Raw genomic sequence first — 18,376 nt, 5'->3', positions numbered from 1 at the left:
GTCCCCGCCCAGGCTTGGTTATAACACCCCTGTCCCTGCTCCTTCCCCTGTGCTCGTGGGCACATACTTCTCCATCACTCCTCCAGTGTTGTTCTTTATCTGTTAACAGCAACAAAATATATTCTCGCTCACTAATTAGAATAATCAGTACAGTTGATCAGTTATTCATAGATACTAGATTCATTGCTAATCAAACTGTAGCATCTCATTGCTAGGGGAAGGGTCAGAACCATAGATAAAAGGTTCAGAGTCATCTTTGAAAGGACATTTAAGTTTAGAAACAGAATGAAGGCATTGAGTGTAGAGTACTATGATAGAAAGCCAAAAGTCTGTGGACTCTGTTATGGGGAAAAGCCTACAATGGAGAGACAGGAAAGAAGCACTTAACGAAATGCTAAAATAGGCAGATAAATGTGCTATAAGAAAATTAAGACTCAACAGAAGAAAAGGTTTCAGGGAGAAAGTTGAGGTCTGTTTCCTTCACAGAAGGGGGAGGGAGAATGAGGCCTAAAAGTGCTTTTGGGGAACAGGTTCAGCATTGTCGGGAGTTAAAGCTGGGGAGGTAAGGAGACGGAGTGAACACTGTGGAGCCCTCTGCTAGAACCTTCCATCTGTCGGCAAGAGCGGGGGCAGGAGGTAGAGTGAGAGGCAGGATCTAAACAAAGTGCTGTTTTTTAGGGTGGAGGAGAGAATGCCTACTTGTGCATGTTTAGGCAGATGAAAGAAGAAAGGTGGCTATAATGATGAGAATAGACCACTTTAGGAGACAGAAGATAAGGGATCTAGGGAGAGATCGAGCAGCGCGTTTTAAGAAGGAAGAGTGACTGCAGGAAATCTTTTCCTCTGAGCCTGAAGGGAGGGATAGGATTATGGATGAAGAGGTAGGAATGGGTTCAGGTGGTGAAACACATTGTTCGTCTCCAGTCACATTAAAGGATTTTCAGAGCATGGAGGTTGTTTCAAATAGCATTTATTCATTTGTTTACTCACCGAAAATAAAATGTGCTACTTTGGTAGAGAGACAAAGGTGAAGAAACTACCTATTAAATTCATAGAGATCCATTCATATCTCTCTCTCTTTTTTTTTTCCTTGAGAGCAAGCAGGGGGAGGGGCAGAGGGAGAGAGTTGGGGAGAGAATCCCAAGTTGGCTCTGCATTAGACCCAAGGCTGATCTCCATCTCACGACCTTGAGATCGTGACTTGAGCTGAGATCAAGTCCAATGCTTAACTGCCTGAACCACCTAGGCACTCCTGCCTCTCTGTCTTTGTACAGTTGTTATTCATAGCCTGAGATTAGGAGAGGAATGAGCGGGGCCTATCTGGCACTATAGATTGGCATCTGTGAGTGTCTAAGAGGTCAGTGGAAATAGGGTGGTGATGAAGGTGTGGCCTACGGAATTCAAGGAGCTAGTGATCTGAATGGTGGTCTCTCTCGAGGTGGAGAGTGGAGAGCGACCTGAAGGTGGAGGTTTGGTTGGAGTGATGGAATGAAGAGATAGAGGGAATTATTATGATGAGGGAGGCAAAATACCACCACTTCTGAGATCGTAGAGCAGAGCTTGTAATGAAGTAGAATTCAGCACACTTGATTAGGAGATAAGAGATGAGGTTTGGTCGATGAGATCATGAACAAAAATTGCAAGAGGAGCATGATCGTTGGAGCAGAGATCATCTTAATTTGCCAGAAACACAAAAGTGGCTGGCACGTCACAAGTCATATTTTTAGCGCTGTGATCTGTGTAGTGTGATAGAAAAATCAGATATTGTGAGTTTTAAAAAAGTAATGGGTTTTATAATGTCAGTGAACACCATTTTTGGTATCTTGAGGATAACATTGTAGGTGTGTACTCTGTTTTTAGCATTCTTTCTGAAAGCTCAATTTCACTTTAATGTTCATATCTATTAAAATGTGCAGCGTGATACTTTTGATCTTTCAAGAAATGTGGAAAACTGTTTTTATTGATATGTGGTAATGTGTACAGAGGTAATTGGATAATAATGGTGTAAATACCTTAAGGTCCTAAGGTTAGTGTAATAAACCAAGCACAAAAAATGTACATCCTTTGAGAGCTTTGTTTTTCCTGTTTGCTCTCACTGCATTATGGCCCCTGAAAATAATGACTTGATGTGTTTATTAATAAGTACTGTTACTTTCGGAAGCTTATCAAAGGTAACAGGTATTTTGATGGACAGTAATTGTATTTCTGTCTCTCTTCCCCCAATGCCATGAATCTCATTCAGTCTGCACGATGTCAACCTGAAGATTCCTATTTGCGGTTGATTAAAGTACGAAACAGTCAACCAACTGTAAACTGAAAGAATGGGTGTATTTTTGACAAGGCATTGATGAAATGTAAATGGCCACTTAACAATAGCCAGAAACCAATGTATTTCTATGAGAAACCATGAATTCTTAGGGTCAGAGTGATCAGATGTCCTGATTTTCCTGGGTCAGCCCTGATCTATACCTGGGTCCCAGTGTCCTATTCAATTATCATGCCCTTTCCCTCTCAGAAATGTTCTCATATGGATAATATATGGTCATTCTCTTTTTAAGCCTTACTTTGAAATGTATGGTCTGTACTTTGAATCATTAAGTGGAGGTATATCTTGGTAGTTGAAAGAAGCATCCAGTGGCTGGTTTTGCCTGTAGGAGGTATAGAGATACTGGCACAAAGTTGCTTCTGTGATTTCCCAGTATGTGCATTATAAAAAATGTTACACTCTGTACTGAGTTTGGTAGTAGCTATTTGGGTCCAGCAGATGTGTGATGATACAGTATTTAATCGAGTACCAACAGCCTTTCAAATAAATACATCCTTCTGCTTTGAGGAAGAGAAATATGCTAGTGTTAGGCCTTGAATTTATGAAATGTTGGCTGTAAAATGTTTATCTAACAATGACCTGAGTCACTGGATTTATGAAATGTTGGGTGTAAAATGTTTATCTAACAATGACCTAAGTCTTGATTGTTTTCCTTTCTTCAAACAGCACTCATATTCTGAGGGAGCCTGTGTGTTTAGGGGGCTGTGAGCACATCTTCTGTAGGTAAGTAATTATGGTTTGATACTTAGTATAACTATAGTTTTTACTAGGTCATCATCATGTAATCATATTAATAACATTACATTATGTGTATGTAGCTCTCGTAAACTGCAGATCGCTCACTGTACATTCGCTCATTTTGATTCTTATAACTGTCTTCATTTACAAATAAGAGCATCAGAACTCAAAGGGGATGGCTTGTCCAAAGTTGCCAAGCTTACTAAGTACTTGGCAAAGCTTGGGGAGGAAAACCTATTGTGTGTTTGAAGTATGTCTCTTTTTTCCTTCCAGTTACTTTTGAGTCTAGACTTTCCAACTTACGAAAATCTAATCTTGTAGTTATTGGGTTGGTTTTCTAGGGCTGCTGTAACAAAGTATCAAAGACTGGGTGCTTTAGAATGACAGAAGTTTATTGTCTCACAGTTTGGGAGGCTAGAAGTCTGAGAGCAAGGTTACAGGCAGGGCTGTGAGGAAGACTCTGTTCTGTGATTGTCTTCTACCTCCTGGTGGAGAATCTTTGTCCTTCTGTCAGTCTTTGGCATTCCTTGGCTTGTAGATCGATCACTCTGATTTTCACCTTCATGTTCACACGGCTTCTCTCTTGTGTGCATGTTTGTCCCTGTGTCCAAACTTCCCCTTTCTGTAAGAATGCTAGTTATGTTGGATTAAGCCTCACCTTGATGATCTCATGTTAATTTGATCATCTAGAAAGATCCTGTTTCCAAACAAAATCACATTCTTGGGTACTGGACATTAAGACTTCAACATTTTTTGGGGGGACACAGTTCAAGCCATAACAGTTACTATGAAGTTATATCCATGTTCTAGTAGGAAAGCTCTGGTTTATAGATTAGAATACTAGATTTTCATTTCATTCTTTTTCTTATTTGGAGAAATAAATTCAAGGACCGGATGTCTTAGTTTAATTGTGAGACAGGGTTAATATAGCTTCCTTTGAGTAGTTTTTTCATGATTTCAGTTACGACTGTGTGACTATCTGGCATGAGCAACTGCGATGTGAAGTTTAAGCAATATGAAAATAATTTACTGTGTGACTGCCGCGGGCTGGGGATGTGTGGGAAGCAATTACACTTGGGATTGCAATTTTCTTTCTGGAAGCATGGATCTGATATATGGGACATATCCAGCTGGAGGGTGGGATAGGATATAGTACCTGTTACCTACCTGATAACTCCATTTGGAGGATGACAAGGGATTTCAGATTTGACATGTGCAGAGCATGTCTGTTGGACACTCACCCCTTCCACTGTGTCTGTCTCGGTGATCTTCGTGCCCATAAAGTCTACCACTGATTGCAGAGTTACTCCAGGCAAAAACCACAAGTAATACCCAATTGCTCTTTTCTTCCTTACCACCTTATTAAGTTCTGTCACTTCCATCTCAAAACGTGTCTTGAATCTTGAATTTTTCCTCACTTTTATCCATATTTACTACTGTTAAACTTTGGTCCAAGCCACTATCCTATTATCTCTCCTCAGATTGTTGTCATAAGTTCGTAACTGGTTCCCTTCCCCATTTTCTGCATTCTTATCAGTGGTCTTTTAAAAATATAAATCACATCCATATCATTATCCTCCTGAAAATCCTCCAGTGTCTTCTATTATAGTTAGAATAAAATCCACACTCTTTGCTCTAAAGTTTGGAAGAACCTGTACAGGACCCAATTCCTACCTGCCTCTCTAACTACAGTTCCCACTAGCTCACTCTGTTCCAGCCATCTTCTCTTTTTAGTTCATTAAACATACTGAGTTTACAACTGCCCCAGGACTTTGGCACTTGCTATTTCTTCCATCTAGAATGTACTGCTAAATTTTTGTGAGGCTGACTTTTCATCAGTTACATTTTAGCTCGTATGTCACCTTCTCCAAAAGAGCTCCCATGAGCTCTTTTAATCATTTAATCCCCTTATTAAATGATGCCCCATTCCTGTCCTCACTTGCTAGTAAGCAGATTGATTTTGTTCTAGCTGATGGACTCACTGTATATACTATATCAGTGACAAATCTGCTGGAGCATAACAAACTCCATGAAATTGTAGGTAGGGTGTGTGTATGTGTGTGTGTGTTTGTTGAATGTGAGAGAGATCTGTGCCTTTATTGGGTTCTAAAAGGGTCTGTGACTTAAAATGTTCAGTGAAAGATTAAGATAGGCATGAGAACATCTTAAGAGAAGGTCGTCATCTCCATATGACCTGAACACAGGAAAGAATAGATTCAGTGCAATTTTGGTTCATTTTGATTATGTGATGCCAAGAATTAGGGAAACTGTAGTCTTTGCAGATTTGAAGCTGTGTAAAACTGTTGAGCAATGCTATAAATATCATGCAATTTTAAAAGATGGTTTGATATATACCAATCTAGTTGAAGCATAGAGGTGGGGGTGTGTGGGTTGGAAGGGCACTGATCTTTAGGCATTGACAATGTTGTGGTAGTTTCAAGGTACTTTTCTGCCAATCCCTGATAAAAATAGTCTATGTATTCTTTTTAAGATAGAAATTGTTTAAAACTTAAGGCAGACATAGGCAAACTTTTTGGCTTTGGATCGTTTTACACCCTTAAAAATTGAGGACCCCAAAGCAGTTTTATTTGTATATTTGCTGTGTGAAACCGAGACATTTAAAAAACATATTCAGTTAAAAGTAGCAATAATAAACTCTTTACATAGTTACATAAGTAACACTTTTTTAAGGAAAAATAACCATAAACCAAAGAAAAACTAGTGAGAAGAGTGACACTTCTATTTATGCAAGTCTCTTTACTGTTTTGCTGTATAGAAGACAGTAGATTCTCATACCTGCTTATGTAATCAACCTGTTGTGATACATTCTTTTGATTGCAGCATGTGAGGAAACTCTTGTATTATACATGTGTGTAACTAGAAAGAGGAAGGATGTTTAAATAGTTTTTTCAGGTAATTGTGGATGTTCTTTGATTCTACACCATTATTTGGCAAGTGCTTGTTTCTTTAGATTTGTTACTTTGTGGAATCTAAAAGGATAACGATGAGTTTTTGTTATCTGTTACATTAAATTTCACTTGTTTATCCTGTGCTTTGAATGGGTCTTTTACCCAGCAGGATTTTCTGATGTCATGCTTTGGTCATCTGGAAAATACTGACTTACTGAGTTATACAGATCTACTGAGAAATGACATCTGTCCCCAGAATTCTAGATTTATGTTTACAAAATAATTTGAGAACAGTTGAAAGATGAACATTATAGAATATATAAAATAGACTGATCTGGGTACCAGACTGGTAGTAGGTTAAGTGTCTTACCTAACTGAATCTCATTTTCTTCATCTGTAAATAAGGTAGTGATTCTTAACAAGTGGATTGTAACTGTTAAATCCTTTGTGGAATCAGTTTCCCTTTTTATATGTGGGGTTTTAAGTTAAGAGTTTGTAACTACAAGCAAAGAAACTCTAACAAGTTCCTTTATTTGCTATAGAAGATTGACATTTCATGATTTCAGGGTTGTAAGATTGAGCCCCGTGAGTGTGGAGTCTGCTTAAGATTCTCTTTCCCTCTCTGTCTGCCCACAGCAGCCCCTTGCACACACTCTCCAAAAAAAAAAAAAAAAAAAAAAAAAGGAGGAGGAAAGAAATTTGACATTTATTGAGTGCAGTCTCTCCTAGCTCTATTGTGGTTTACAGATTTGTTACAGATTTGTTCTGTAACATTTATTGATGTTACTTTGCATCAGAATTATGCCAGAATCTAAGATGCGGAGTAGAAATGCCACAGGCTTTTTCTGGAAGGGGCTTATATTAGAAGAATCCTCTGTGCCTACAAATGAGTAGGTCCCATGGAAAGGAATGTGGTGTTTGGGGGAGATGTGGCTCCCAGTCTTGCTGGAGTTCCTCTGGTAAGGCTAAGGAGTGGATTTTTAGGTTTTTTATTTCTGAATCCACAGATAAGCTTTGGAGGGGGGATTATGAACCCCACTCCCGATTCTTTTTTTTTTTTTTTTTTTTTTTTTTAAACAAGAGTTTATGTATATCTTCAGGCATGCAAAGGATTTGAGATTTAACTACTAGGCACATAACCTGTGGTAATTCAGTTGAGTCTACAGGCTATAAAAAGTCTGAAAGAACCAGGTATCTTTTCTCAGAAATCACATTAAAGCCTTTAGACACTTGTCGGTAACAAAACAAAAAATACCTTTCCTGATGTCTTTGCAGTAACGTTCCATGAAGCACAGTGTTAAGAGTTAGGATACGAAAGGTTGAGATGCATGGGTGTTATGCATTTGGTAGTAAATGTGTTTATTTATGTCCCTTTCTGTACTCTTACCCTTTAGAAGCTATAGATTTATAGATTTATTTGCATAAAAAATTATGCAGACTAGCGTCTGGCTAATTAAAGCCTCTTAATATTAGTTTTCCTAAGGAACTTTAGATTTAGATTGTGTATTAGACTCTTTCAGAAACATTATTTTAAAAAATATTTTATGTTTGCCCATTGCTTGTTAGAACAACTTTTGTTCAAAGTCTGTTTATGCTTATATTTTGGAATTGAGATTCTGCTGAATGCATTGAGATATATAGATATACATGTTACATATATATATATATATTTTTTTTTTTTTCTTTTAATCTTTTTTAAAGTAATTGTGTAAGTGACTGCATTGGAACCGGATGTCCAGTGTGTTACACCCCAGCCTGGATACAAGACGTGAAGATAAATAGACAATTGGACAGCATGATCCAGCTTTGTAGTAAGCTTCGGAATTTGCTACATGACCATAAGCTTTCAGGTGAGAAATATCACTGGCTCTCTTCCTTAAATAGCTGATGAATTCATATTGATCATATAAAATATGTAAACATCTATCAAGAATTCTGATGGCATATTTCAGATTTTAAGATTTACAGTTTACAGTTATTTTGAGAAGTGACAGGTAACTTCGAGATAACTTAGAGAAACCGAGGTCTGGAGAGGTTAAATGATCTTGCCTAATGTCACGTGTGTAGTTAGTACCAGAAGCAAGAGACACAGAGCCCATTTCTTCTGAGTGTTAGTCCAGACACTTTCAGTACCTGCATTGCCTCTTTTTATAGTTATACAACTCTAAGAATTACAGTTACAGTAATTTCTGGGTAACATATATGGAAAAGAAATTTGTCTTCAAATTCACTTAAATACACTTTTACATGATAGAATACAACTTTCTATGCATCCCTTTTCCAGACTGAATTAATTAGATGAGCACATTTTGAAAGAGCAAAAATCTAGTATTGATTTTCTTTTCTATTTAAATGGGGGTTCAAGTTTTTCAAGTTGTTCTTAGACTTTGTGTATTAACTATGTATCTTCCCATTGTGCTTTCTGCTGAGAACTAATTAGCTGGGGAAAGAAAGTAAAGCATTTTGAGTCTTCATAATTAGATGTTAGAATTACCCTTTTATTGACCAGAGCATGTCATTTTGCTTATGTCTATAGGATAACCTTTTCTTGACTGGCAGGATACGGTGAATGATTGATATTGTTTATATAAAATGGCTGAATTTCTGTTTTTAAATGTTTTGATCTTACATGTTTGACACGATGTGTTATTGTCAGCTACTAAAGGTGAAGTTGATTAGACAAAATAAACAAGACAAATACTTTGAGTCTTATTGACCAGATCTGATCAGATTGACCATATTTTTAAGAAGAATTTAAATTATATAGTCTACCTATGAAAAGTTTTTTTCATCTGATCATCGTATTAGACTCTGCTCTTTCAGGATAAAATGTGCTATGGTGATAAAGTTTTACTTACTTCTCAGGTGTAATTATACACACACAGAGTTAAAAAAATACTTACCTTTTTGAAAATATAATAGGTGTTGTAAATCCTTTTAAGAGCACAAAGAGGAATAGTTGCATTATTCATCTGTATTTTCCTTTTTACTCAGAGGTAGGGGTGGTAGTGTTTATTTCCTAATTAAAGAAGTTCAGTATATGATCTGCCCCCTCCTTACAAATACCATTGACTAAAGAGAGTTCATGCATTTTTGGCATGTTGGGGGTGGAGAGGTAGGATTGAACTTTTTTTTTCTTTATTAAGATGTTTTATTTTTAAGTCACTTGCACACCTAGTATGGGGCTCAAACTTACAACTCCAGGATCAAGAGTAAGAATCACTTGCTCCACCAACTGAGCTAGCCAGGTGTCGTGAAACTCTTGATTGAAGTGTAAAGCATAAAAAATGTTCACGTCTGGGGGCACCTGGGTGGCTCAGTGGGTTAAGCCTCTGCCTTCAGCTCAGGTCATGATCTCAGGATCCTAGGATCGAGCCCCATATGGGGCTCTCTGCTCAGCAGGGAGCCTGCTTCCTCCTTTCTGCCTGCCTCTCTGCCTACTTGTGATCTCTCTCTGTCAAATAAATAAATAAAATCTTTAAAAAAAAATGTTCACGTCTGTGTGAAAATGGCTTGCATCAGATTCTTAAAGACGTGTGGTATATTAGAAATGTTGGCCATGCGTTGACATTTGGGGTGCTACTCTCAGAGTTCTGTCAGGATGTTTTGATTTGATTCTTCTCCAGTTGCTGTGTAGTAATATATTAGCTTGCTTAGGCTGTAGTAACAAACTGGGTGGCTTAAAAAATACAAGTTTATTGTCTCACAGTTGTGGAGTCTAGGGATTTTACACTGAGGTGTTGGTACAGTTGGTGCTTTCAAGGTCTGTGAGGGAAGGACGTCTGTGAGGGAAGGGCCTCTCTGCTTGGTTTGTCTTTGTGCCCCCGTGGTGTTCTGCTTGTATTTGTTTGTGCCAAATTTCCCCTTTTTATAAGGATATCAGTCATATTGATTTATTAAGTCCCACCCACTCTACTCATTTTTACTAATTATATCAGTAATGACTCTGTTTCCAAAGATAAGGTCACATTGTCAGGTACTAGGAGTAGGTCTTGGATATATGAATTTGTGAGGAACACAGTTTAACCTGTGACAAGTAATGTGACATTTTTAATGCTGATAAAAAGGAAATAGGGTAACTCTTGATGGGTAGTGAATTATGGCATAATGGGGTACCGATACGGTACTTTGGAGTGCAGAGAAGAACATGCTAGGGAACTTTTCCAGAAATTTTATTGTGGTTAGTGATGTTTGAATTTTTAGTATGATATTTATATTTTGTGGACTTGGACTATGAAATGCATCCACATTTCATCATTACTAAAGATATTTAGGAGAATCATTGAGTTTAGAACAAGATTTTGTGTGGGGCCTGAGGCCTTGTAGAATGCTGTCTTTCTCATCTAAAAATAGATGTGGTGGGATGCCTGAGTGGCTCAGTCAGTTAAGTGGCAGCCTTCGGCCCAGGTCATAATCCCATGATCCCGTGATCCCATTCTTCCTCTACCTCTGCCTGCCGCCGCCCTGCTTATGCTTGCTCTCTCTAAAAAATAAATAAATAAAGTCTTAAAAAAAAAAAATAGATGTGGAGTTTGGGGAGGGAATTCAGTGATTAATTTTTCGAAAGCCATTTTGTGTTCATTTTCCTCATTATAGTGAGTAACAACTACTTTTTCTTTAGCAGTTCTGGCTTCAACATTATTATTATTATTTTTAAGATTTTATTTATTTATTAGAGAGAAAGACAGCAAGAGAGGGGACACAAGCAGAGGAAGGAGGAGAGGGAGAGGCAGGCTCCCCACTGAGCTGGGAGCCTGATGTGGGACTGTATCTCAGAACCTGGGGTCATGACCTGAGCCCAAGGCAGACACTTAACGACTGAGCCATCCAGGCACCCCCAACATTACTTATTTTAAGATGAATTGACATTTCAGTTTGGATAACATATAATCAGAATTTTAGGAGCAGGAAGGTCATCTTGAATCCCTTATTCTGTGGGTGAGGACATCGAGGACTTAGGTTATGCAGGGAGGTCACACTGTAAGTTTCTTGTTTATCATGTAGCTCAAAGCTTTTGTGAGGAGTGTAGGTGTTCATTATATTTGTGGAATTGGGACAAATTGGCAGTGCTAAGGCTTAATTCCTATCCCGAAGACTAAACTTAATTAAAGCAGTTTTAAAACAAATTCTTAGGGTTCAGTTTCAACCATTCATTTTCTAATGGTAACATCCTCCTTTGCTCCTTTTACAGAAGATGAGAGTTCTTATTCTAGAGAATAAGCATATTGAAATAAAAATCTCTGTCCAGATCTGCAAATTACATGGTGCAGAACCTTGTCTGCTTACCAGTTGCGTTGTCATCAGCTTTTCCTCTGAGGGCCTCAAAGCAAACCAGCCTCAAAGGGCATCTGAGTTGGAGAGTGTTGCTCTGTCTTTATGGCGCATTCAGTATTTGCTGTAGTAATTCATGTTAGTTTATGTAGCAAGTACTTGTAAAACTACAGCAGTATAAGGGGTACTACTAGGTGAATAGGTACAACCAGTTGGGGACAAATAATGGTTTCTCCTCTTTATAATGAGGAAATTGGAAATGGCTCTCATAAAATAAAGGTATTAAATTAAGGTCTGGCTTAAAAATAATATCGTTCTGTTAAATGAGTGTTGAGGATGATGAATTAAGCAGGATGTTTGGATATCTCCCACATCTCTCTTTTTTTTAAACCCTGTAGTTCACAATTTACCTTTCAAATGAACCTTGTTCCTTGCATTTACTATAAAATATATAATTACTATAATTAAGGTGGGTAATTAGGAAGAACTTGTCAGATCATGGACATGGTATATGGTATACTGGAGATAAAGTAGCCTGATTTATAGTAATACTTTTTAAAATCAGCTTCTAAATACTCGAACAGATTTTCCTCGCTTCAGTGTACTTTAAAGAGAAAAGATTGTCTGTCACAAATTTTTCTGACAACCATTTATGGATAATTTTACCTTATTCTTTATAACATAATCTGTTTTCTACTAATAGAGTTAAATTTAAAAGTTTATATTTTATAATGCATCCCATCATATTAAATCAGACCTTGCAGGTGCTGGTCAGGCTCTGTGAAGAATGTGTTGGTGGTGATGCAGTTAAAAAAAAAAAGAAAAAGCACTTTGATTATGCTTTCATTGCATCACAGTTTCCTTTTCTGTTTCCTGGTTTCCGGAGAGATGCTTGTCTTATTGGAGCGAATTACATAGTGTTTCATATATGTTATGACTTTTTTATAATAGATGAAGATGAACATTTGAATAGTAGTGTTGCTGTTGTTTTTTTTTTTTAAATGGAACTGAATACTTCTTAACTTACAAAATAATTATTCTTCAGTGAAGGCGTTAATGTTGCACAGATGGTAGCAAAGTACTTTCCTTTGATTTTTAATAAGGGACTAGTTTGTCAAAAAGATTTCTCAACTTCTGTTGTGAAACCTATAATAGAGACTAATTTGAAAGGCACACAATGTACATCATTATAATCCTTTGATGTAGATTAATGATAGCTAAATCACATTTTCTAATTGCCTCCTTCTTCTGTGGTTTATTATTAAATTTTAAGAAAAAACTTGGCTAAGCTGCTCCTTAGTAACATGTGTATCTCTGTTCCTTGATGTTTTGTAAGGTTTTCTGAGAAATATTTATATTCAGAGAATAGAATTTTTAAAATGTCATCATTAAGAAATTTACTATGTAGAGGAGGGACCGGCATTTTTCTTCATGGAATGAATATGACAATTTATCGTGCTTCGAAGCATTCACTCATAAAAATTGTTGTCGCTGTTAGTAATAGGATTTACGTCCCAGCAGGGGTGGTGGTTTTGCTTTTTACGGTCTTAACTTAGATATGCTGTGTAAAATCCAGGATTTACAATCACATTTGCTGTTGTGGTCCTTGCTTAGTTAGGACAAGAAGCATAATTTCAAAAGCAAGTCATTTCTGATATAATCTCAAATCTAGAGGAAAGGTCAACATGAAATCTTCCCGAGTGTATGCATTGTTACTAGATGATTAGTCAATTATTGTGTACATATAAATTACATGAACATATGCTCTTCTCATTCACTTCTAAGGGCCAGGTACACCCGACTATGAGATTGTTTTTTTAAATTTTAGATTTAGATTTTTTTTAGTCAGTCGAGTGTGTTGCTGCTACTTAGCAGCCTTAATTTTCCTTTAAGTGCCTTATTCTACATTTTGTAAATTTTATAAGTATTAAAGACCTCAGCATTTGACTTGTGTTTGATTGAAAATGTCATCATCTATCTTTAAAATAAATTTTAGAACATCAAATTTAAGTTTTTACAGACTACCAGAGGATTAACCTTTCAGTCTTTCTAATCCTGAATCTTAAAAAAGCAATCCTGGTAACATTACATGTTGACCTGTCTTCTAGATTCGAGATTATATATCACAAATGACTTGTTTTTTGAAATATGTGGGTCACCACAGAGAAAAGACCTTGTTAGAAACTAGACCTAAAGTCTCTGTGCGAATGGATACCTCATTCTGATTGTTTTTATTTTCAAGATTCTGACCTGATAACACTTTGTGGATCAGCTGATTTTCAGCTAGGACGTAAGAAGGGTGTCCCAGAGTCTGACCTTACTCGGATACACGCTCCTGCTTCCAGCTGGGTTTGTTGGCTCCCTGTCGAGCTACTTGTAATGCTTTCATCTGTCCCAGGAAGAAGAGATGGATTCTTTGGAGTAGAATGGAGTTTGACTGAATTTCTTTGCTAGGCAGAGTAGAAGGTCTATGAAATTCCTACAGAGTTAAATATGAATTATTTGTTTTTTTATAATCCACTGTTTAAAAATTTTTTCTTGCCTGTTTCTACTTATAAAGATTGGGGTTTTATACTCAAGAAATATGAGCTGGAAGAGGAATAGAAGAATCAATTTTGAACTTTAGAGATTTGAGAGATTGTAGTTTACTAATCCTCTGGTGTATTAATAATTTTAAACTGATAAAATAAGTGTTTTGTGTGAATAAAAGACAGAAAAGGAATTAAAAAATAATATTTCATAATGTCCTTTTCCCTTGCTGAGATTTTAAGACATGAGGATGTTGAGAAAAAATGTGTTCCCAGAAACAAATAAAAAAAAAAAATGAAACTAAAATTATGTTTTATCTCTTAAATATTAAAACTTTTCAGGAATAAGCATACTTGACAATTTTATATAACACCTTTGTAGCATCAGACACATTTATTTCCTACACAGCAGATGTTACCAGTTCTTAGGAGTAAGATGCCATTCGTTTTCTTCTTAAAGTAACTTAGTTTTAGAACTAAGTTCATTAAAATTTTGCCTTAGATTCTGTAATGTAAGAGAAGGCTTATAAAGGGTTTTCTTCATCTTGAATGAAGAGTGACTTCTCAGGAGAAAAAATAATCAGATAGCTTCCCTTTTCTTTTAAGTAGGACAAATAGAACATATTCCAAGTACTCTAGTTGGTCAATGGAGATTAAGTCTGTGTTAATTTGGAGAATGAGTTATCAGGCAGTAGGAAATTATTTGTCAGGCATTGTTAATCCTGAAAGGTGGTGGTTTTCCAGTTTCACCTGCTGTTCCTGTGCTCGCTCTTTGACTGAAAGAGCCTCTTGGTAATTCAATTCGTGTGGAGGAGAGGAGTGCTGGATTGGGCGACCGACCTCCCTCTCCTTTCTTTTTAACTTTAATTTCTCATCTTTACATGAGAGAATTGAATGTGTGATTTTCAAGTTTTCTTCTTAAAAATCTAACCTTTCATATAAATACTTGTGAGGGTTTAAGAGCAGTTATCAAATAATTTATTCATCAGTATTTTTTGAGCACTGTTGATCGCGCTCAGCACTCTGCGGGGCTGACCTGGGTTGGTTTTACCTGGGTTGGTCTGTGTGCAGTGGGAGGAAAGAATGTTTAGGGAATTTTTTTTTTTTTTTTAAGATTTTATTTATTTTACAGAGAGAGAGAGATGACAAGTAGGCAGAGAGGCAGGCAGAGAGAGAGGAGGAAGCAGGCTCCCCGCTGAGCAGAGAGCCGGATGCGGGGCTCGATCCCAGGACCCTGAGATCATGACCTGAGCCGAAGGCAGAGGCTTAACCCACTGAGCCACCCAGGCGCCCCTAGGGAATGTTTTTTAAAGAGAAATGAATGGGCTTAAAGGCAAAAATAAAATAAGACAACTTGAAAGGGGAATCCCTGACAGAATCAGAAAGTAGATCACTATACAACTCACTCACCGACTGTTTCGGAAGCATTGTTAATAAGATTGGTAGGTCTAAACAAATACAATCCATATAGAGGTTATAATATATATAGTCTGAAGAAAAACTCACTTTGCCTGTATCCTCTGTTTCATTCTGATGTCGTATGTGTAGGTTTTCTACACATTTAGCCATTCTGTGACACTGACTGGTTCTTCTACAATTTCTTTCACTCAATTCTGACACTGCCTGCCTGCAGATAATGTCAGAGCCCCAGGTTAAGAGCTCAGTCCCACAAGATTCCCCCCACCCCCCCACTTCAGATGCTGACTCTGTATTGGAGGTTCCCATGACATCCTTGGGTTTGATCGATTTGCTAGAGTGGCTCACTCAAGAAAATGTTTTACTTATTAGATTACTGTTCATTATAAATGGAGATAACTCAAGAGCAGCCAGATAGAAGAGATTTCATGTAGGTCAAGGAGTGTGGGGAGGGGTGTGGAGTTTATATGCCCTCTCTGGGTGTGCCACTCGCTAAGCACCTCCATGTGATCACCAATGTGGAAGTTCTCCAAACCCTTCCTTTTGGGTTTTTCTTTTAAAGAAAGAAAAACCTTCATTACACAGGCACAACTGATTAAACCCGTGGCCATTGGTGATTGATTCAACATGTAGCTCTTCTCCCTTTTTAAGGTTGAGGGTGAAACTGCAAGTTGTAACTCTGATCTTGATTGGTTCCCTGGGCAACCAGCCCCCATCCTTAGAGGGACTCCAGAAGTCACCTCATTAACGGGAGCTTAGGTGTGGTTGAAAAAGCTGTAATGCATAAGAGAAGACACCCATTTCCTCTTTACTACTCTGGAACTACCCTAGGCCCTGGAAATGTGACTAAATACTTAAAAGATACCCCTATGGATTCTCTAGGAAGTTACTAGGGTTTTTGAACCTCTGTACCGGGAGCCATAGATGAAGACCAAATATACTTTCTTACATTACAATATCCACATATAGGGTATACTTGGTGAAAAGTTTTAATGTTTATTTAGTAAAAATAGCTATGGCTTCAAATCCCAGCTCTTTCAGGAACCAAGTTTATAACCTTAAACAAGTTTTGTTTTCTGTTTGTTTAATTTAGATAAGAAATAAAAGAGAGCATTCTTTTTTACAACCGATTAAGCTATATTAAAGTGTATATAAAAATAGTGTGCAAGTCCTCCTCTACCCTTTTTCCTCAGCTGAAAAGTAGAAAATCCCTTTCTTTTACAGAGGTACTGTTTTCATTGTTTAACTTTCTCCTTTTTCTTTTATAAATTTATGAAAATATTTGGACATAAATGCAGTAGAACTTTTAGAACACAAATGGGATTGTGCTATGTGTAAAAGTATCTTGTAGATCTTTGGGTTGTCCATTGACAAATACAGTGACCACATAAGATTTTGTAGTCTAAATGCTCCATAGTTAACTGGTTGCTGACTGATGAACACTGACTTTTCCACCTAATTTATGCTGTTCAAACACTGCTGCAGTTAACATTCTTATACATTTATGTTTGCAGGTGTGTGTGTGGATATTTTCAATATTTGGTAAGAAAGATGACTAGAAGTGAAATTGCTTTGTGAAAGGGTATATACATTTAAAACTTGCAAGTATCTTACTGTATTTCCTTGGAAATTCCTGGATTTGATTTGCTAATGTTTTATTTAGCAGTTTTTCATCTTTGATCATAATTGGCAAAGGCCTCATCATGGATTCCTGCGCACACAGTCGGTTGCAATATAGGAAATGAACTCTCGCCTTGGGGAATTGACTTTTCACAGTAAACAGAAATAGGCCTGCTTTTTTTCCCCGCAGGGAGACACTACCACATCCCTCAGGACTGATGTGAACACAGTCCTGAAAAGTAGCGTGGGTGAAGAGCAGCCAGGACCTTGTCTTCTTGCCATACCCTGCAGAAACATACAGGTTTCTCAGGATCCCTGGCAGTTTGTGTCCCGCACATCAGTGCTTCTGTGTGCCTTCAGTGGTGTAAGCCAGGAACATGTGAATCATCATCTTTGTCACTGCCACTGTCTTGTACTCACTTCATCACCAAATTCTGTAAATTTTATCTCCTGAATACTTTTCATGGAGAGTTTTTTTTTTTTTTTTTCCCTTTTTACCACCTCCCCAGTCTGTTATCTTCTACTTATACTCCTACTTTGGCCTCTTACCCATTGCCTTCTTCCAATCTGTTTTTCTCTCCAGTCAAGGCTGATCTTGTTAAACACAGATGTAGTCATGCCATCTGACTTACATAAAACATTTTACTGGTTTTGAGAAACAGCAAGGAAATCCAGTGGCTTGAATGGAGTAGGGAGCGAACAGGAAATGGGATCAGGAAGGTAATGGAAGATCAGATTGTTTGTGACCTGTTAGATGGCTACTAACATTTTGGCTTTTATTCAGAGTCAAGTGGAAGTCTGGAAGGTTTTAGTGACATGATTTGACCAATTATAAAAGGATCACTGACTGCTGTATTAAGAATACACTTACGAGGGAGAAAGTAAGTACATAATCAGGGAGATGATTTAGGAGGTTATTATAATAATCTAGTGCAAAATGGTGGTGTCTTATACCATGTTAGCAGGAATGGAGGCAGTAAGTGAATTTGGATTTACTTTGTCAGATTTTGGATGTAATTTTCAGTTAAAGCTATAGAACTTGCATTTTGCATATAGGATGTGAAAGAGACAGAGGTAAGTTTGATTCTAAAGTGTTTGTCCTGATTGATGATGTGTCATTTCCTGAGATGGGGACAACTGTAGGAGGAGCAGGTTTGGGAGGACTGGGATCAGGAACTCATTTTGGTCATGTTTAGTGTGAGATACTTACTAGGAGTAGACTTGCATGTAAGAGCTGTTTAGTAGGCAGTTGAATATCAGTCTGGAGGTCATGGGAGAGGTCTGGGCTCTATGTACCCATTTGAAGTTGTTCTTGTATCTATTGATAGATAGATGTAAGGTTACCAAGGGAGTGACTGCAGGTGAAGAAGTCCCAAGCCTTCCCACTTCAGAGGCTGATGGAAGGAGGAACACCAGCAGTAAAACTTGAGGCTGACTCCACAGAACGCTTCTGCTTACCTCTCGGACTCAATTTTCTTCTCCTTCTCCATGCTCCAGCCACAGTGGCTTTCTGTCCATTAAATGTGCTAAATCATTTCCAATTTAGGACCTTAGTACTTGCTCTTCCT

General features: G+C 37.5%; 1 protein-coding gene across 2 annotated transcripts in view; it reads left to right on the top strand.

The window, feature by feature from the left end:
• BARD1 (BRCA1 associated RING domain 1) overlaps positions 1-18,376 on the top strand; it is a 79,709-nt gene that overhangs the window by 9,069 nt on the left and 52,264 nt on the right. Inside the window, exons 2-3 of one of the 2 annotated variants that reach the window (XM_047722420.1) lie at positions 2,993-3,049; positions 7,675-7,823. In XM_047722420.1, coding sequence (XP_047578376.1) covers positions 2,993-3,049; positions 7,675-7,823 — 206 coding nt within the window. The remainder of the gene's footprint in view (positions 1-2,992; positions 3,050-7,674; positions 7,824-18,376) is intronic. The other variant, XM_047722421.1, reaches the window with a different exon arrangement.

This window comes from Lutra lutra, chromosome 3 (genome assembly GCF_902655055.1).
Source record: "Lutra lutra chromosome 3, mLutLut1.2, whole genome shotgun sequence".
NCBI lineage: Eukaryota > Metazoa > Chordata > Mammalia > Carnivora > Mustelidae > Lutra > Lutra lutra.
This window is presented reverse-complemented; position numbering and strand designations above follow the sequence as displayed.